General features: G+C 45.6%; 1 protein-coding gene across 1 annotated transcript; it reads left to right on the top strand.

The window, feature by feature from the left end:
* The first annotated feature begins 4274 nt into the window (after window positions 1–4274).
* On the top strand, window positions 4275–16301 carry COX7A2L (cytochrome c oxidase subunit 7A2 like). Its single transcript, XM_084793293.1, has 3 exons — window positions 4275–4559; window positions 14089–14217; window positions 15485–16301. Exons 1-3 carry the CDS (start codon window positions 4488–4490, stop codon window positions 15623–15625), a joined length of 342 nt encoding a protein of 113 aa, XP_084649419.1. The 5' UTR covers window positions 4275–4487; the 3' UTR covers window positions 15626–16301.
* The last annotated feature ends 2888 nt before the right edge of the window (window positions 16302–19189 follow it).

The following is a 19189-nucleotide window of genomic DNA, read 5'->3' as shown; positions in this document are numbered from 1 at the left end:
GAAAATGTACCCCCTTTACCTCCCACCCATGCTTATTTATTGCCGGAGATGGCAGATACACGTCACAGTTAGAAAAGCACCGTGCCACTGTGATACCACACCTGGACTACCCTGTTTGCCATCAGGGACTCAGCCTCAGCATGGCCACAACTCACCTGCACACCTGTCCTTTCCCAGGACGGGAAGCGTTGTTCAATCCACACGTTTGGCAACAGAATAAGCAATAAAGCAAGGGGAGGTGGGGCTTCTTTGGGACTCTGCCCTGGACATCACTTCTTCATGGTAACTATCCCTGAGACAAATGCTTATCAAAACCCCTTGGAGTTCTCCTTCTAACAACAGCACACACCAAAGCAGGTAATATATGAATCCATTGGAAACAAGGAAAACTAGAAAAAAATCCAAACGAGGGGTCACAATCACCTCAATTGTTATGGGACCTAAGTGTCTTAGCTCTGCTTTACCTATCATATGTCAACAAAAATAGAAAAAAAAAAGCCAAATATTTTTTTCTTTTCTTTCTTTCTTTCCTTCTTTTTTTTTTCCTCTCTAGACAAGGTTTCTCCATGTAGCCTTGGCTGTCCTGGAGCTCACTCTGTAGACCAGGGTGGCCTTGAACTCACAGAGATCCACTTGCCTCTGCCTCCCAAATGCTGACATTAAAGGTGTACATCATCACCACCCGGCTAAAAACACCAATTCTGGTGGTGGCACATGCCTTTAATCTCAGCCCTCCGGAGGCAGAGGTAGGTGGATCTCTGTGAGTTCAAGGCCAGCCTGGTGTACAAAGTGAGTTCAGCACAGCCAGGGCTACACAAAGAGACCCTGCTTCAAAAAACAAACAACAACAACAACAAATTAAGAATTATCTTACAAAGCAGTTCCTATCTTTGTCGAGCATAACTCAATTTAAAATTTATATTGGCTTCCTACCCATGGCCTAGATGCTTTCATAGAGCAGCGTGCCAGAGGCCATTAGCTCACAGCCCTCACAAATGGCAAAGTACAATTTCTTTTTCATTCACCAGCCATGCTTCCAAGTGGCATCTCCACTCAATTCACTCAGCATTTGGTGAGCTTTTTGCCTTCTGGGTCCTGGTCACTTCCCCTCAGAATAACATCTAGAGAACAGCCTGAAGGCATCATGATAAAAAAGAAGAAGAAGAAGAAGAAGAAGAAGAAGAAGAAGAAGAAGAAGAAGAAGAAGAAGAAGAAATGAATATGTCTGATGTTGGGTGGGATGCGCAGCTACGAACGAGGAAAGTGTGCCTTGGTACTGTCAGGGCCTGCTGCATTTATTTGGGAAATGAGACAAAAAAAAAAAAATCTTTCCATGATCAGCCACTCCACGTGACATCCCAGCCCACACTCTGCTACTGACATTTTATCTCCCACTGAACAGCCCGGCTGTTGTAACATTTTCAGGAGTCTTAATTTATGTCTTGCAGGATCTAAAATCAGAAGGCAGGGGCTTTAAGCAATAAGCAGTGTTGACAGGCACCTTTATACTTCAAGAAGCTGCTACACCTTAATGCTGCTACAAGTTGGGCAACATTCTCTCCTCCTTCTTCCAAAATACGTCCAGAAGATAGGAGGGAGGTGGGAGCTGTCCTAAACCATTCACTTTTCTTTTTCCATATAAACCTAGGGGGAGGGACCTTTCCTTACATCCAATATCTACCAGCAAGCTTATTATTTTTCCTTAGGATAAAGAATTCCAGCATTGATTAATTTAAAACGAATTAGAGCAGTGGTTTGCAACATGTGGGTAGAGACCCCCCCCAGGGGGGGAGGGTCACATATCAGATATTTACATTTTAGCTCATAATAGAAGCAGGATTACAGTTATGAAGTAGCAAGGAAAATAATTTTACAGTTGGGGGGGTCACGACAACAGGAGGAACTGTATGAAAGGGTCGCAGCATTAGGGAGGTTGCACCCACTGAATTAGAATAACTAAGATGTAACTGCGTTAATTAAGCTTGTTATCTGTAGCCAAGTACTGTAGAGGAATGAACAAAAGGTTAGGTCATGAACTTAGCATAAGATTTATAATTTCCTGAATGGGTGAGTCTCTAACCATGAGTGAAAAACACAGGGCCATGATGGCTATTCCTTCATTAAAGAGGCAAATGAAGGTCCAAAAACAGTCGTAACTAGGCTCACATCATTCAGTTGTGGAAACTAAGATTGCATGTTATTTATTTATTTGTTTATTTATTTGTTGTGCTATCCCGTGGCTTTGTAAAGGCCATGTGCTGGCTAGTCTTATCAATTTGACACAAGCTAGAGATATCTAAAAGGAGGGAACTTCAATTGAGAAAATGTCTCCATAAGAGCCACCGTAAGGCATTTTCTTCATTATTGATTGATGGGGGAGGGCCAGCCCATTATGGGTGGTGTCATCCCTGGGCTGGTGGTCCTGGCTTCTATAACAAAGCGGGCCAAGCGGTTCACGTGAAGCAAGTCAGTAGGCAGGACTCCTCCATGGCCTCTGCATCAGCTCCTGCCTCCAGGTTCCTGCCCTGCTTGAGTTCCTGTCCTGACTTCCTTTGGTGATGAACAGCAATACGAACATGTAAGCCAAGCAAACCCTTTCCTTCCCACTTTGCTTTTGGTCATGGTGTTTTGTCACAGCAACAGAATAACTAAGACAAGAGTTAACTTGCTTTTGTTTTTTGTTGTTGTTTTTGTCTTTTGAGACAGGGGTTCTCTGTGTAGTAGCCCTGGCTGACCTGGACTCACTTTATAGACCAGGGTGGCCTCAAACTCACAGAGATCCTCTTGTCTCTGCCTCTGGAGTGCTGGGATTAAAGGTGTGCGCCACCACGCCCTCCCAGCTCGAGGAGTTAACTTTTGATTAGCTAATCGTTAGAAGCTGCTGGAATCTTTGCTGCCCAGGGTATTAGAGGTGCTGAATACAAAGACAGGATGCCAGTGTGCATCCTGGCCCTAGAGCCCTCTGCCTTGATTCCTTTCTTCTTAGAATGGATTTATATCTATTTATCTTCACTATAGTACACTAGAGCCTAACACTAAGTCTGCCACTAATTGCTGGCCTTAGCAAGTTGATTCCTGTTTTGGGGCCTCATTATCCTGTGCTGTAAAGTAGAGATGATCTAGCACTTATTCATAGGGCCGTTGTGGGGATTCAATACATTTATAGAAAATATTATGCCAAGTTTACCGTTGCCTATCCATTAGCCAACTTACATTTAAAAGGTGGTATACACAAACCCATAATGTATATGTAAAAAACCTCTGGCTAAATGATAGAACTCTTCCATCCCTGGAGAGTAAGAAACCAGTGCGTTCTTTTTATTATAGTATTTGACACACAGTGGAAGCTACATTGTAACCAGGAAGGTTTAACTGAGCATCATTCAAGCAGATGGTAGAGACTTCACAAGTGTTCCCAGGCACCTCCCCTGCAGGTGTTTATCTCAAAGAACAGAGGCCAGGAAAGACATGAGCAACCGAGCCCCATAAATGCAGAAGATAGTAAAATCTCACTCTCAAAAACTGTAAAATGGCTGGGTGCCATGGCACACACCTTTGGGAGGCCGAGGCAGGTGGATCTCTGAGTTCGAGGCCAGCCTGGTCTACAAAGTGAGTCCAGGACAGCCAGAGCGGTCACACAGAGAAACAGTGTCTCGAAAAACACACACACACACACACACACAAAACAAACAAACAAAATGTGCACACAGGCACCTTAAGTTTAGGTTAAATGTGTGTCCTCAGCACAAAGCCTACAGGTTCCTCCCCTCCCTCTCCTTCCCTCTCTCTTCTCCTCTTCCCCCCTCCCTTTCCTCTTTCTCCCTCCCTTCCCTCTCTTCTTTTCTCAGTCTCTCCAGTCTCTCCCTCTCTCGCTCTCCTTTCCTGTCACTTTTCCTCGCATTGAGACAGAATTTCGCTTACAGGCGTTGCACTCACAGCCGGCTCCAAAAAGCTTTTCTTTTACTTATTGAGGTGAAATTCCTAACAGCCCTTGGCACTAAATATCCCTCTACAGATACAAAATAACCATCAAATGGGGCGGGGCCTGGACCAGAGGAGACCAAGGGTCCAGACCCCGCCCTCATGCCGGGCCCCGCCCCAGTGTCGGGCCCCGCCCTCGTGCCGGCCGGCTGCAACGCTGTCTCAGTCTTCCGCTTGGTCCACAGGACGCCTGCGCATTTGTCAAGGCGTCTTGGCACTGCGAGCATCTTAGTGAGCGGCCTAGAGACGCCTGCGTTTTCAGAAATCCTCAGCATAGCCTCTTCCCATGTTCTTTTCAGCTGCTTTTCGTTTCTAGGTCTTGAGAATACGGTTTGTTTCTCTGATGTGGCGAAAAAGGAACATGTTTTAAGTCAGGCGCTCTCTAGACAGTCCGCGTCCTGGATCGGGGCCCTTGCGCTGAGCTTTAAGCAGGCCAAAGGGGAAGCGGGGTCCTTCTCTAGGGCGGTCGCACAGGCAGCGGCTGTGCGAAGCCGGGCTCCGCCGACATGTACTACAAGTTTAGCGGTTTCACGCAGAAGTTGGCTGGAACTTGGGCTTCGGAAGCCTATAGTCCGCAGGTACGGTTATGCCGCGCCGCCTTGGGCGGGAGAACGGCGGCCCGAGGCAGGCAGTGGCTGGGGTCCGAGCCGGGAGACGCTTCCGCTGGCCGACCGGTTCGGTTTGTTGGTGTCTCCTGGTATCTAATTCTACCTCACAGGCTTGTAGCAGTCGCCAAGGCTTCTCTCTGTGTAGTGCGCCTTAGGCAAGGTTTGCATGGCACAGAAGTTCGGTTCGATACCCTGCGGGGTTCAAGGTGACCCCTGAGGTGGCTGCTTGAGATGGATTTCGCGTAGAGTCTATGATGCTCAGAAAGTGACTTACCTGAATGGCGTTTCAGCTTTCTCTCGTTGAGGTGGCCTTTGTGACCTTCCCTCGATACCCCAGAAAGCAGCTTCACCCACCTGTCAATTGGAGGGGTGGGGAGGCGGGATTGAGAGGCTTGCTCATAAGGCAGGGATTTCTTTCCATACTCGGGAAAGCATGGGAAGTGACACCCAACGAGGTGTCACTTTCGTTAATTATAAAGGAGCAGAAGGTGACCATTGGGCGACCTGACATTGTTCTGTTCCGCTTAGAGCCTACCAGTGGCTTTCCATTTTCAGACTCAGTGTTTGAAAATGTGGTGTTTTAGCGTTCCATTCATACCGGGTTAGTACTGGATTTAGTAGGCTAAATTTTGTGACCTTGACTGCTACTTTTGCTGTGAGCCCTTTCTAAGTCAGGGCAGCTCCCCCCCCCCCCGCCCCAGATGGTTGGTGGTGGATAAATGCTATATATATATATATATATATATACACACACACACACACATACATATACATACATACACACACACACACACACACACACACACACATATATATTCTCCAGAAGTGAATCATTGCTCAGAGTAGTGTGAGAAGGCTTGATAGAACAAGAAGCTGGAAAACCTTAACTAGAATAGTAAATGGCCCTAATGGGCTGTAAAAGATGCTCTGTTATTGCTGACTCTTTGCTACCTTCATGGGACACTACATCTTGTTTAAGGGAGAGTGTTTAAGTATGGTTTCACTCCAAGACTAGTTGTGTTTTCAACAAAAAGGAGGTCAAGAAGGGACGAGTTTGCTTTTAGGGGAGGATGAGAAGGAAGTCGTGAGTTTTTATGTGATCAGCTTTGGAAGATGTCTAGTCTGGTAGCAGCCGGGTTTATGAATACGGTACTTAATAGACCTGGCAGTTTTCAGCCCGTGATTGGTAGTATAGACATTTTGCTGATGGGAACGGTCATTCAGGAAGTACGTAAAAGAAAAAGAGACTGGGGCTGGAGAGATAGCTCAGCGGTTAAGAGCACTGTCTGTTCTTGGAGAGGTCCTGAGTTCAGTTGCCAGCAACTGGTGGTGGTTCACAACCATCCATACTGGGATCTGATGCCCTCTTCTGGCATGCAGGTGTAAATGCAGATAGAGCACTCATGTGTAAAATAAGTAAATAAATCATTTTTAAAAACAAAAGAAAGAAAAGAAAAGAAAAAAAAAAAGAGGCCGTTATAGAAATGTGAAGGGAAATGAGAAAAATTCACTCAGATTACAGTCCAGAGTTAGAGGAGAGCTAGTGTGGTGTCACTGGAACCCAGTGTACTGAGTTGTAAGGAAAGAATTGCCAGGATGTTGATTGATTTCTTGTTCAGAAGATGTAGGGAAATGGCTGTTTCCATTGTGTCTTCTATAGTGTATTTCCAGTGAATACAGGAATAGAGAGGGTACGTTATGGCATGCATGTGCCCTGTAACCCACTTTTATTGGTTTACAGGTCACTAATAATACCACCTTTAGAAAGGCCTCACATGCTCTATGAAAAATCCCCGTCTGTCTTCCTATTTTTGACATTTATCAATGTAATTTTGCCTATTTTTTTAACCCCCTGTAAGCCCCACAACATATACTCTCTTTTGTAAAGCTTATTTTATGTACTTTGGAGGTTCTTTCATGTTACATGTATGAGTGTCACAGGTTTTTTGTGATGGCTGTAGATGTGCTTTTTAATTTAATTTATTTTTCATATTCATGAGTGTTTTGTCTGCATGTAAGTCTGTGCACAGTGTGCCTGCCTAGGGCCTGCAGAAGCCAGAAGAAGTTCCCAATCCTCTGGAACTGGAGTTACAGACAGTTGTGAGCCACCATGTGGGTACTGGAATTAAACCTGTGTCCTCTCCAGAGAGCAGCCAGTGCTCTTAACTACTGCACCATCTCTCTAGTCCTAGAGATATGCTTTTGATAGAGTCCAGGCATAACCTAAGTTCTGTTGCTTAGAAGGAGAAAATAAAATCTGACCAAGTGACATTGAAATAAAATTGGCATTCAGAGCAGGGATTACCTAAAGGTGTTCTTGAGGCAGGACTTTCAGGTTTTTAGGGAGGTGGGGGAGCTCCCTTGAATTAGATTTCACCGCAGTATTAGAATTTCTAAGTTACTTAAAGGTTTTATTCTCATGGTTGTGGAGATTGTGCCCAAGACTTCATATCTGCTGGACAAGTGCGTTACCACTGAGCTACATCTCCAGTTTCCCCAGGCTATGTTGAAAGAAGCAGTTTGGGATGGGCATTAGATAAATGGCAGCTTCAGTGACTGTAGCAGTTCCTGCAGGGGCCCGTGCCCACAGACAGCACTAGGGAAACCGGGAATGTTAAACTGACAGGCTTTTCTCTTCAGTGGAAGGGATTTACATCCATTTCCACCTGGAAAGCTGGGAAAGGATGCATTTAGTAGCCTGGTGATCTTTTTCTATCTGCAGGTCCAGGCTTCACCTCTAACCCCCCAGAGTATTGTGTTTACCTCAGACTTCTGAGCGCTGTTTCTCAGTCAGTAGAACCTATTCTTGCAGAAGAGTTTCAATGTGCACATGCCTTAAACTTTGTTGTTATAATTGTCAAGGGGAAACGTTTTTCTAAAGTTGTACTGTGTTTAAATATGTAGAAAATAAACTGCTCAGGGTCAGAGTCTAGGAGTTTGAACCAACACCGGCTAAGTCATGTGGAATTGGAGTCCCTTCTTGCCTCATGAGGGTTACTCCTCTGCCTGCTGGCCCCCCTCCCCGGTGTTCTGATTCTGATAATTAGTAGTATTTTGTCTTCTTTCTTGGACACAGTGTATTGTAAAATGAAAATACTTGCAATATTCAATATTACATAAAGAGAATAAGTAGAATGCATTAAATAACCAAATATGGGAATGCTACTTGTATAACAGTAGCAGAGAGAGTTGTGAGTCACCTTGATGGCAACTAATTGTTCGCAGAACACTTCACAGTGGCTGGTTTTTGTGATGTGTGCCACAAATAAATTGAGGCACATGAAAAGGTGCCTATTGACTATTGACATTATTAGTCAATAGGGAAAAGCAAATCAAGATTGCAGTGAAATGCCACTTCATGTCTGCCTGAATGCCTGTAATAAAAAAGACAGACAGTTGCTTGTAGAAATGAAGATAGAGGGAAACCAGAAGCCTACTACATTGCTGGAGAGAATTTAAAATGGTGCAGTCACTTTGGAATGCGATTTGGTAATGTCTTAGAGTGTTTATTGCTGTGATAAACATCAGACCAAAAACAACTTGGGGAGCAAAGGGTTTATTTTGTCTTACAACTCTGTAGTTACACTCCATAGCTAAATGAATGGCAATAGGAACTGAAGAAGAGGCCATAGAGGAACACAGCTTACCAGCTTGCTCCTCTTGCCTTGCTCAGCACTGAGGACCAGCAGCCCAGGAGTGGGTACCACTCACAGGCCAGTCTGGTGGGGGCATTTTCTTAATTGAGAATCCCAGTTCGCTGATAACTCTAGCTTATGTCCAGTTGGCATAAAAATGGCTAGTACAGGTAGTTTCTTTAAAAGGGAATATAATTTTACTATATGACCTGGCAGTTCTAGCCTAGATACTAGAAATGATAGTCCTGGTGTGGGGCAGTGAGGGGGGAGCGGGATGGAGGAGGGTTATTGAGTCAGTAAGTTTGGCTGTGGAGGGGAATCATGAAAGCCTATGGTAAAATAACTAGATTTTGTAAGAAATGAATAGAAGATTGGATGCAGAAAGCTGGGGAACAATATGCCATCTTATTGATGAGTGGCATGCTGGGGATCAGGAAGGAGTGTCCAAGATGCTGAGGGGATCGGAGGGTGGCAGTGCTCTCCATAGAGACAGGGAGCTCCTGAGAGGGTTGACAGTGAACTTGAGGCATCTGGAGTGTGAGGTGGCAAAGGCACATGGTGAGACTGCCCAGCTTCAGTTAGAAATTATTTGAGTCACTGGAGATTTAAGCTGGTTTCCAGTCATAAATCAGGTGAACTTTTTTTTTTTTTTTTAAACATACTCCTGTAGACCAGCTTGGGGAAAAGAGATGGTTCCTTGGTAGGGAGAACTGAGCTGGCAGGGGACAATTAGTTAAAGGAACTAATTGTTATAGGGAGATTGAGGATTGAGGAAAGGAGGAGAAAAAAGATATTGTGGCCCAGGCATAAATCACGGTGCAAAACTGAAAGGTCTTCTAGCCCAGGAGTACGCCATTCCTCTTGGGCCAACCCTAGTACTTTTTTAAAAGTGAAGTTCAATTTTTTCATTACAGGTTACATCATAATTTTTTTATCTTCTATAATCAATAGAGTATTTAAAAATTAACAGAGCAAGAAAACAATCTAACAAAGAAACACAAATGGTTCTGTATAACCTACAATAAAGCATATAGCAAAAAATCAATCAATATCCTAGCAATGGTCAGCATAACCAGATCAATCCCAAACCAACAGGTGTGCTATCCATCTTTATCCAAGCCTAGGCTAACTGCAGACAGTGCTCTTTACGTCTGAGCCATCTCTCCAACCTCAGGTTTCTAACATTTAAAAGCAATTTATTTTATGTGTAATTTATGAGTGTTTTACCTGCATTTGTATATGTACATTGCTTGGATCCCCTTAAGGGTGGTTGTGAGCCACCATATGGGTCCTCAGTAAGAGCAACAAGTGCTCCTGACAGAGCCCTCCCTCCAGCCCCCATTAAAAACATTTTTAAAAATGAGATAATTTTCTATCTCAATCTTCCTTAGACCTAAAAGGTAGAAGAAAATGCTGAGCCAATCAGCTTTAGGAGGAAGATCGGGTTTGCTTTTTGTCTTTAAACATTTCAACTTGGGGCTGGAGAGATGCCTGTTCCATTAATTAGCACACACTCCACCTTCAGGCTCCTCAGACACCCGAATTCACATGTACACAGATATGCTACCCGTCCCCCATAAAATGCACATAATTCAAAAATAAATCCTTTTTTATTTAAATTTGAGCTAGACACTATACCAGCACTGCCAAGCCCACTACTGCTCACACTGTACCTAATAAACCATATCATTTCTTTAAAAATTGAGCCCAGTGTCCTGGCACAGTTGAGCAATCCCACCATAGAGACTAGAAACAGGAAAATCAGGAGTTTAAGGTCATCCTTGGATACAGAGTAAGTTCTAGGCCAGCCTGAGCTTCATGAGACCCTATCTTAAAAAAGCAAAACATAGAGGCAGGCGGCACTCTCTGAGTTGGAGGCTAGCCTGGGCTACAAAAGCGAGTCCAGGACAGCCAAGGCTATACAGAGAAACCCTGTCTCAAAAAAACCAAAAATACTAAGGAAAGAAAAGCAAAACTCAAAACATACAGTTTGGAGCAGTTAGAGGCTGAAGGTCTCCTGGTAGAGAGGCTGTGTGGCATTCTTGTGTCCCTGTCTTCAGTCTCCAGGTCACATTCCTTCCCTGCTTTTTAACAATTAAACAGGAAGAATTTAAGTGTCATAAACTGTTACAGAGGTAGGGACTATGTACAGAATCAGTATTAAAAAGTGAAGTCTGAAGCTGGGGCGTGGCTCAGTGGTAGAACACTTGCTTACCATGAATAAGGCTCTGGGTTCAAACCCTAGCAGTGAAAAAAGGGTAAGGCCGGATTTCATGTATTGTAATGAATCTTCCAGGAGTTTCCCCCTTGCCACAGGAGGAGAAGCTCTGCCATCCAGTGCCAGGTAATAGGCTTCAGTTTTTTCAAGTCCACGGTGTTCTGTGCTACTATAATCCTGTCACTTGGGAGGCAGAGGCAGGAGGATCAGGAGTTCGAGTCCAGCCTGGGATACAAGTGAATTAAGGGCGAGCTTAGAATACAAGGGGCTGTCTTAAGCAAACAAAAGCCAAGTTCGAGGGGCGGGGGTATTTTGAAAAACTTTCCCTGGGGTGATGTGAGAAGATGGGAGTGCATAAGCTGTGTAGAAATCCAAGGACCACTCCAGACAGAAGAATATGCCTAGAGTAAGGGGGCTCATGGGGGGCATTTGAAGGGTGTGTGGGGTGTTAGTTTAAGGAGAAGGAAGGGGCTGAAATAGGGGAGCGAAGAGAAGGGGTGCTCCTTGCAGAACTCTAAAGCTGTTAGAAGAACTTGGGGTTTTTTGTTTGTTTGGTTGATTGGCTTGGTTTTTCAAGACAGGGTTTCTCTCTAGCCATGGCTGTCCTGGGACTCTGTAGACCAGGCTGGCCTTGAACTCTATTCCACTGCCTCTGTCTCCCAGAGTGCTGGGATCAAAGATGTGCACCACCACTGTGCACACCATCTAAAACCCCAGTTTAGGACTTGGGTTTTGTTCTGTAAAATAGGCATCTTAGGGAGCTTGAGTCTCCAGTGGCAATGCCTTCTATTTTAACAGAGCAAGGAGTGGACTTCCAGGCAGCCATTGTGGACACAGAGACCAGTTTGGAGGCTGCAGTCACATGATGCACTGGCATGCATGTACAGCCAGTTCCCGGTGTACGCAGCTTTTCAGATGCCCAGCACTGGTTAGCTGTCTCTGCCTGGCCTCACACTTGAGGGTGGTCTGTCGTGAGGACGGGAGGTGAGGTGTCGGGCCCATTCTTCTTACTGCAGGCCACTGCGTATGAGCAGGTAGTGCAGTAAGGCCAGCCACCTCACTGGGGACAAGACAAACTCATCATAGCTGATGGGATGAGATACCAAAGTAGGACATCATTTCAGAAGTCTGTATTCTGAATTTTTATAATGCATACATGGAATTATTTATAACTGTTGGGGTAGCTGATATTTGTGTGCATGTCTGGTGTAGAGTAAGTGCTGGTCATACCCGTGGGAGAGTGAATGCGTTACCCTAGTGGGCCGTTCCCATACCACACCGACTTTACTTCGGTACGGTGTTCATGTGGCTTTGGGTTCCATTCATCCTCATGCCTGGTTGGTGGGGACAGCACTAGTGGTTTCTTTCTTTGTTTCTTGTTTTGTTTTTCAAGACAGGGTTTCTCTGTATGGGCTTGCCTGTCCTGGACTGGCTTTGTAGACTAGGCTGGCCTTGAACTCAGAGATCCACCTGCCTCTGCCTCCCGAGTGCAGGAATTGAAAGAGTGGGCCACCACTGGCCATCTTACAGTTCTTACCCGCCTTCTCTCCTCTCTCTGCACTGATGCTTTAAATATCTGACCTCTAGATCTTGTCAATTATAAATTTCTTTGAGAAATAAGGACTCCAGTGATTATACTCTAAGTTTGAAACTTCTTTCAAATGTAAAATTTTATTTATTTTTAAAAGATTTATTTATTTATTATTTATACAGTATTCTGCCTGCATGTACATGTGCAGGCCAGAAGAGGGCACCAGATCTCATTATAGGTGGTTGTGAGCTACCGTGTGGTTGCTGGGAATTGAACTCAGGACCTTTGAAAGAGCAGCCAGTGCTCTTAACCTCCCAGCCATCTCTCCAGCCTCCTAAAATTTTTATTTTTTCTAGTTAGAATTTAAAGGGATAATTTTACTGGCTTGTAACTTTTAAAACTTCAACTTTAGAATGCAGTGTTGTTATGGAGAACGTGTGTGTATAGTTACTTAGCAGCTTTGTGCCTTCAGATAATGAACAGACAGAGTTCCCTTTAGTTTTGGTTTGTTTGCTTGTTTTTGTGGTGCTGGACTGTACTGCTGGACAAGGAACCTGCCTTAGGTTCTTAAAAAACAACAAGGTAGCCCTTCAAGCCAGCACTCGGGCAGAGGCAGGTGGACCTCACTGAGTTCAAGGCTGACCTGGTCTACATAGGACCTCCTAGTCAGTGGAGGCTACATAGTAAGTAGGGCCCTGTCTCTAACAACAGCAGCCAACCCTTCCAGTAGTGTATTGAGACGTAGTAAGTATGCTATCCCGTTCACCCATTTAAAGTATAGAATTCAATAGTGCGGTGTATGTCCCTATTGCCTAGTTGATTAGGAAGGTGGAGCCAGTGGGTTGTGTATGGCCAGGAGTTTGAGGGCAATCTGAGCTTACAGCAAGCCTCCCATGTGCACTGCCATTACAGTTCTGTTTAAGATTTATTTTAGCCAGGAATGGTGGCACACACTTTAGTCCCGCATCTTGGGAGGCAGAGGCCAGTGATCTCTATGTTTGAGGCCACCTTGGTTTATACATCAAATCCAGGCCACCCTCGAAAAAAAAAAGATATATTTGTATTATTTTTAACTGTGGTATGTCTGTGTGTGGGCATGTATACCTGTATTTGGGTGCTTCTAGAGTTGAGAGCTATCAGGTACCCTGGAGCTAGAGTTTCAATCATTGTGAACCACCACTCGTGGATACTGGCAACTGAGCTTGTATCCTCGCACTTAATGGCTGACCCTTCTCTGCACACACACACACACACACACCCATTTATTTGAGAACAATTGCAAAGCTTTACAAGAAAGCCATCCTCCTCAGCTAGCAGCCTCTTCAACTCCTCTAAACAGCCAGTGATGGACTCCTGTTGCTAGAACTCTCTACTCCGCACTGCTCTTAATAGAACCATGTAATGAGTAGTCTTTTTGTTTTTTTGAGACAGGATTTCTCTGTGTAGCTTTGGCTGTGTAGACCAGGCTGGCCTGGAACGCAGTGATCTACCTGCCTCTGCTGCTTCCCAAGTGCTGAGATTAAAGGCATGCACCACTACTGCTGCCTAATGTGCAGTCTTTTACACTGTATGCGTGCATGTATGTGTACCTCAGCCAGATGGAAACCTCGTTCTCAGGAGCCATCCACTTTATTTATGTATTCACTGGGCCTTGGGGCTCTCCAATTAAGCTAGGTGAATCCTAAGGATCTCCTGTTTCCGCTCCCCCTCCCAGTGTTGAGATTACAAGCTGATGTCTCCATACCCAGCCTCATACTTGGTGCTTGGGGGTGAGCTCAGGCCTCCTCGCAAGCACAAGCGCTTTCCTGACTTAGCTTTTCTGTGTTAGGACATCAGTTCAGACAGGTGAAAGGAGGGCAGCGAGGGCCTTGTAAACACAGTACTTCTCGAAGCTCACACTGGGCCTTTCTTGTCTTTCCTGTCTCACAGGTAGAGTTCTTGACAGTTTGCTTTGGGAAAGCAGGTGAGGGTGTTTTGTCAGAGGGCCGAGAAGCACCCAAAGGCCCCATAACGCAAGTGACAGAGACCCTGTTCCTGCCTTACGTGGTTAGTGTGCTTGTGGACCTAGCTCAGCGGCCTAGGCACACTCACGCTGTTCCCCTTACTCTCCTGCAGGGCTTGAAGCCGGTTTCCACAGAAGCGCCGCCCATCATCTTTGCCACTCCGACTAAAGTGACCTCCAGTGTGACAGCCTATGATTATGCCGGGAAGAACAAAGTTCCAGAGCTGCAGAAATTCTTCCAGGTGAGTGAAGGCAGGAGCAGAGAACCGAGACACATGAGTGTGTGTATTGGGGTGGGCAGCTTCTGATAGTGAGTTCACGTAGTGTTGTGTTCTCCCCAGCCTCCCTGTTTTTAAAATAGAACTCCTGACTTTAGTTTGGTCCATTGCCTAATAGAGCCTTTTTACAGGTAGATGCCAGTAACAGGGAGCAGGGATAATGGCCTTATTGCCGTGGAACATGCACAGGTTTTCAGATTGCTCAGCAGTGTGGCTCCTCATAATCACGGAGAGGACACAGGAGCGAATGCAATGACACTGAATCACCCAGTGCCTGTTAATGTCTGTCATACACACAGTGACTTGTACAAAGTCTCTGTCTCTCTCTCTCTCTGTCTCTGCCTGTCTGTCTGTCTCTCTTTGTCTGTGTCTGTGTGTGTGTGTGTGTGTGTGTGTGTGTGTGTGTGTGTGTGTGTGTGTGTGTGTGTGTGTGTGTACAGACCAGGAAAGGCTGTTGAATCCTCTGGACTGAAGTTACAGGCGGTTATGGGAACTGACCTGAGAGCAGCAAGGGCTCGTGACTCCTGAGCATCTTGCCCGCCCTATGCAGTGACTTTTGGCAGCCATTTTTCTCCTGGGTACTTCTTGCTTGGTACTACAGTTCACTGCACTGTTGGTGGAAGCTGAGGAGCCCTCTTAGGTCATCAACAGAGAGAAGCCAGAATTGACACTTCCTATGATTAATCTACTTAGAGATACTCAAGCACCACGTGACCTGCCTCTCACATGTTGGGGAGTGGGAGCCCATTACAGCTATCACTCCACGGTTGCTTGCCCCAAAGAGTATGTAAGTGAAACTGTAGCCAGCTGTGGAAGGCAGGCGCCGGTTCCGGATGGACGGGTGTGTTGTTAGCTGGCTGTTGTGACTGTGCTGTCCTGATGAGGAGGCTAGCTACATGCAGGCATGCTCAGGGCACTCCTGTGCCTGCGCTTTGTATAGGGCCTCATAGTCTGTACTTTTTAAACGTTCCCCAGGGCTCTGCTCGTGGCCCAGTAATAACACGGTGAAGGCCTTAGAAACACGGACAGACTCCGCTGTGGAGAAAGACCTCAGATTAAAATCGTGAGCTTCACTTTGAAGGAAGTATCCCAGTGTTCTGCCAGACTCCGATGCACCACAGTCTCACACTTAGCTTGTTTATGGAGTAGTTTTCACTGTGGATAGAGTTTTCTTCAATCTGTTGTAAAATCTTTTATACTCGCCAACTCATTGTCACTTCTTGCTTTCCAGAAGGCTGATGGTGTGCCCATCCACCTGAAACGAGGCCTTCCTGACCAAATGCTTTACCGGACCACTATGGCTCTGACTGTGGGAGGGACTATCTACTGCCTGATCGCCCTCTACATGGCTTCGCAGCCCAAAAACAAATGATTCAACCGAGTTACTTTGTGGTACAAACCCATTGAAGTTCCATTTTTCATTATTTCTGTTTTGTTTCCGGTTTTTTGTTTTTGTTTTGTTTTGTTTCCACTTGAATAGTCTACTTGATGTTTTTGCAAACAAAGGAAAAGATAAGAATACAGAGTTTTGGTTTGTTTATGAGGTACAGATGGCCTGTCAGATGTCAGCTCAGTTGACAGTTTAAATGTTGTTTAAGGAAATGACACCGAGCTGTGTGTGTGCTCCTGATTCCCCTGGAGCTTCTGGGTGAGAGCTGCGCACAGCTCACCAATGGCAGCCAGTGCGCAGGGCCTCTGGGGCTGGACGGTGGCTAAGCAGGAACCGCAGGAGGAAGACAAAAGCCAGAGGTTAGGCGTGTGAAATGGGAGGTTTGAGTTAGTCACCTGCGGGATTTTCCTGCCTTGCAGCAAAATGTTAATAGAAATTTGCAATCTGCCTCTATTTATTGGGTAGTGTGTTTCAAAGGGTTATTTGTGTCGCCCAGATCTTTAGTGAAATGTTATGTGTTTGTTCCATCGTGGGAAAGAGAACACCTGTCAGCGTTGCACTTTAGACAGCTGCACCAGAAGCTCTCCTTCAGTACGGCTATGGCTTTAAGTTATTTGACTGAGGAATAAATACATGAATAAAAAGTTTTAGTTTGAAATTCTCTCTCTCTCTGTTTTGTTTTTTTTTTTTTTTTTTTTTTTCTTTTTTTTCTTTCTCCTTTTTCTGGCAGTGTCTTACTGTTTCACTGGCTAACCTGGAACTCACTTTGTAGACCAGGCTGGCCTCAAACTCTCAAGAAATCTATCTGCCTCTGCTTCTGCCTTGGGAGTGCTGGGATTAAAGGTGTGTGCTACCATGCCTGGCTTGAAAGTTCTTTTGAATTAAACAGTCTTCCAGAATAATCACAGAGCATGAGGTACCCTAACCCTGATTCTTCTTGGTTTCCCTTTAATTAGCCAGCAGATCTTGTTTGTTTGTTATACATGTATTTTATACGTGTATGTCTGTGTGCTATCTGTGTGCCTGGTTCCCATGGAGATGAGAAGAGGATGTCAGATCCCCTAAGACTTAAGTTCCAGTGGGTTGTGAGCCTACCTTCTGGGAATTGAACCCTGGTCCTGAGCAAGAACAAGTGCTCTCAGCCACCGAGCATCTCTCCAGTCCAGTGCCATCTCTACAAGACAGTTTTTCAGAGTCAGGAAATGGGATTCTAATGGCATACTGTTGATTTCCATGTAGTTTCTAAGACTCCTTCCTGCTTGCTCCGTAGAGAAGTGGACCTGTAAAATGCACAGTTCCTCTGTCCCAAGCAGTAGATTTCACTTGGCCTTTGTCAGCGCTGAAAGCTGGCATAATGCATGTAGCTGATGGTCTGCGTCTTGCTGCAGCACAGCACAGTGCCTTCTTCTTGAGAATATGTGTGGCATCAGCTCATCCTGCCGTCTCATAGTCTGGAGGCTGGCACAGCACCAGAAGTTTGAGACCAACCTGAGCTACATGGAGACCCTGTCTCAGAGGAAACGTGAAACAGCAGGAGATTCTCAGTACGCTTTCAGGGCTAGTGATGAAGAGGTTGTCCGTTCTTCTAGAGGACTGAGGTTCAATTACCAGCACCCACATACAGCTTGTCCCCAGCTGTAGCTCCAGTTCCTGCCATCTGTCGCCCTCTTCTGGCTGCCTGCAGGCACCAGGCATGCACGTGGTGCGCAGACACACTCATACACAGAAAACATTTTTTAAAATTTAGAATTATTTATATATATGAGTGTGATGAGTGTGTGTGTGTGTGTGTGTGTGTGTGTGTGTGTGTGTATGTGTGTGTGTGTGTGTATACCTATACACTTGGTGCCTAAGGAGGTCAGAAGAAGACAACACAAGTCCAGGGAAGTCAGGACAGGAATTGAAAGCAGGAACAGAGGGTGTGGAGGAGCACTGCTCTTGACCTCACTTCTCATGTCTTGTTCGAGTGCCAGCGCTCACGGGCAAGGCGAATGGAGGTGATTTCTCAATTGAGAGTCCCTCTTCCCGGTGGCTCTAGCTTGCCAAGTTCACATGAACCTAGCCAGGACAGCTGACCATCGTCAGCCTGACACACCCATGCAACACTATTAAATGATAGCTTTTCCTTTTTTGTTCATCTCAAGATCTCATATTAAGGCAATGGAGAGATGGCTCAGAGGTTAAGGGCACTTGACTGCTCTTCCAAAGGTCCTGAGTTCAATTCCCAGCAACCACATGGTGGCTCACAGCTATCTATAGTGTGATCTGATATCCTCTTCTGACATGCAGGCATACATGCTGGCAGAGCACTGTATACATAATAATAAATACATTTTTTAAAGCTCTCATTACTATAACAGTATAACGCATTCCAACTTTTAAAACTCCCACAGTCTTTAAAAATTGAGTCACTTGCCAGGCGCAGTGGTGCATACCTGTAATCCCAGCATTCTGGGAGGCAGATCACTGTGAGTTTGAGGCCAGTGTGGTCTATGAAGAGAGTTCAGGACAGCCAGGGCTACACAGAAAACCTGCCTCAAAAAACAACAAACAAAATAATCCAGTTTCTCTAAAATTTCAAAGTCTGTGGTAGGCTCCTTTGGCACAGTTAACATCCAATCAAGACAAAACTAAAGTACAGCAGTACAGACAAGTCTGTCCAATGTCTGGACTCCGTTCACAATCCTTTGGCCTCCAAAGGGCCTCGTCACTTGAGTTTTTCTGGCTCTGCCATCCAAAGCACACACAGCTCATTACTAAGGCCCAGCCTGGCTCTACTCCATACCTGCTATAGTAGTTGGTGATGCTAACGCCACTGACGTCTCCAAATGTTGTGCTCACCACTGCAACAGGGCTGCAGTGTCACCGACAGTTTCTCCTGGGTTCTCTTCAGGGACTAACTGTGCCACGTGTTGCCAACCCTCAGCCTTTCTCCATGACCCCTTCTATCCTGGGGTTTCCACTGCTACTTGCGGCTGCACCTTCACCAGTGACAGCTGGCCTCTCACAGTGCCACGCCTCAGCTGTCTTCCACAGCCCCTTCATGCCTTCAAAACCAGCGCCACCCAGACGTTACATATTGCCAAATGTGGCTGGCACAGCACAAGGCCTTGGCTTGCCTTTGGGGTACACCTTCTGTGTGCTGACCATAAGGAAACGTCCTAGAAGATTCTGCCTCAATGACGCTAGTCCCTCAGTCACAGCTGCTTCTCCACAGCTGACCAGTATTAATCGTCCCAGCAAAGCAAAAATTTCATTCTGGTGGTTTTTAATTCAAAGCAGCACAGGATTGGCCCTGATAGAAACGTCACAAGCCAGTCCTCTACTGTCCACATTGCCCTCAGCATCATCTAGGTTCCCACAGCAGCCGGGAGCACTCAACAGCTTTTCCAGCCCAAATTCCAAAGTTCTTCCTCAGTCCTTCCCAAAACAATACAGTTAAGTCTGCTCCACTGATACCCGACTCCTGGTGCCAGTTTCTGCCTCTGTTAGGGTTTCTATTGCTGTGGTAAAACAGCATGGCCAAAAGTACCCCAGGGAGGAAAG

The sequence above is a fragment of the Acomys minous genome, assembly GCF_964271855.1.
Source record: "Acomys minous genome assembly, chromosome: 8".
Lineage (NCBI taxonomy): Eukaryota > Metazoa > Chordata > Mammalia > Rodentia > Muridae > Acomys > Acomys minous.
Note: the sequence above shows the minus strand (reverse complement) of the source record. Positions and strands in the feature narration are given on the sequence as shown.

Coding starts and splice junctions, on each gene's coding strand:
- COX7A2L (XM_084793293.1), top strand. CDS start 4,488: ATGTACTACAAGTTTAGCGGTTTCACGCAGAAGTTGGCTGGAACTTGG. Junction 4,560..14,088: donor CGGAAGCCTATAGTCCGCAG/GTACGGTTATGC, acceptor ACTCTCCTGCAG/GGCTTGAAGCCGGTTTCCAC. Junction 14,218..15,484: donor AGCTGCAGAAATTCTTCCAG/GTGAGTGAAGGC, acceptor CTTGCTTTCCAG/AAGGCTGATGGTGTGCCCAT.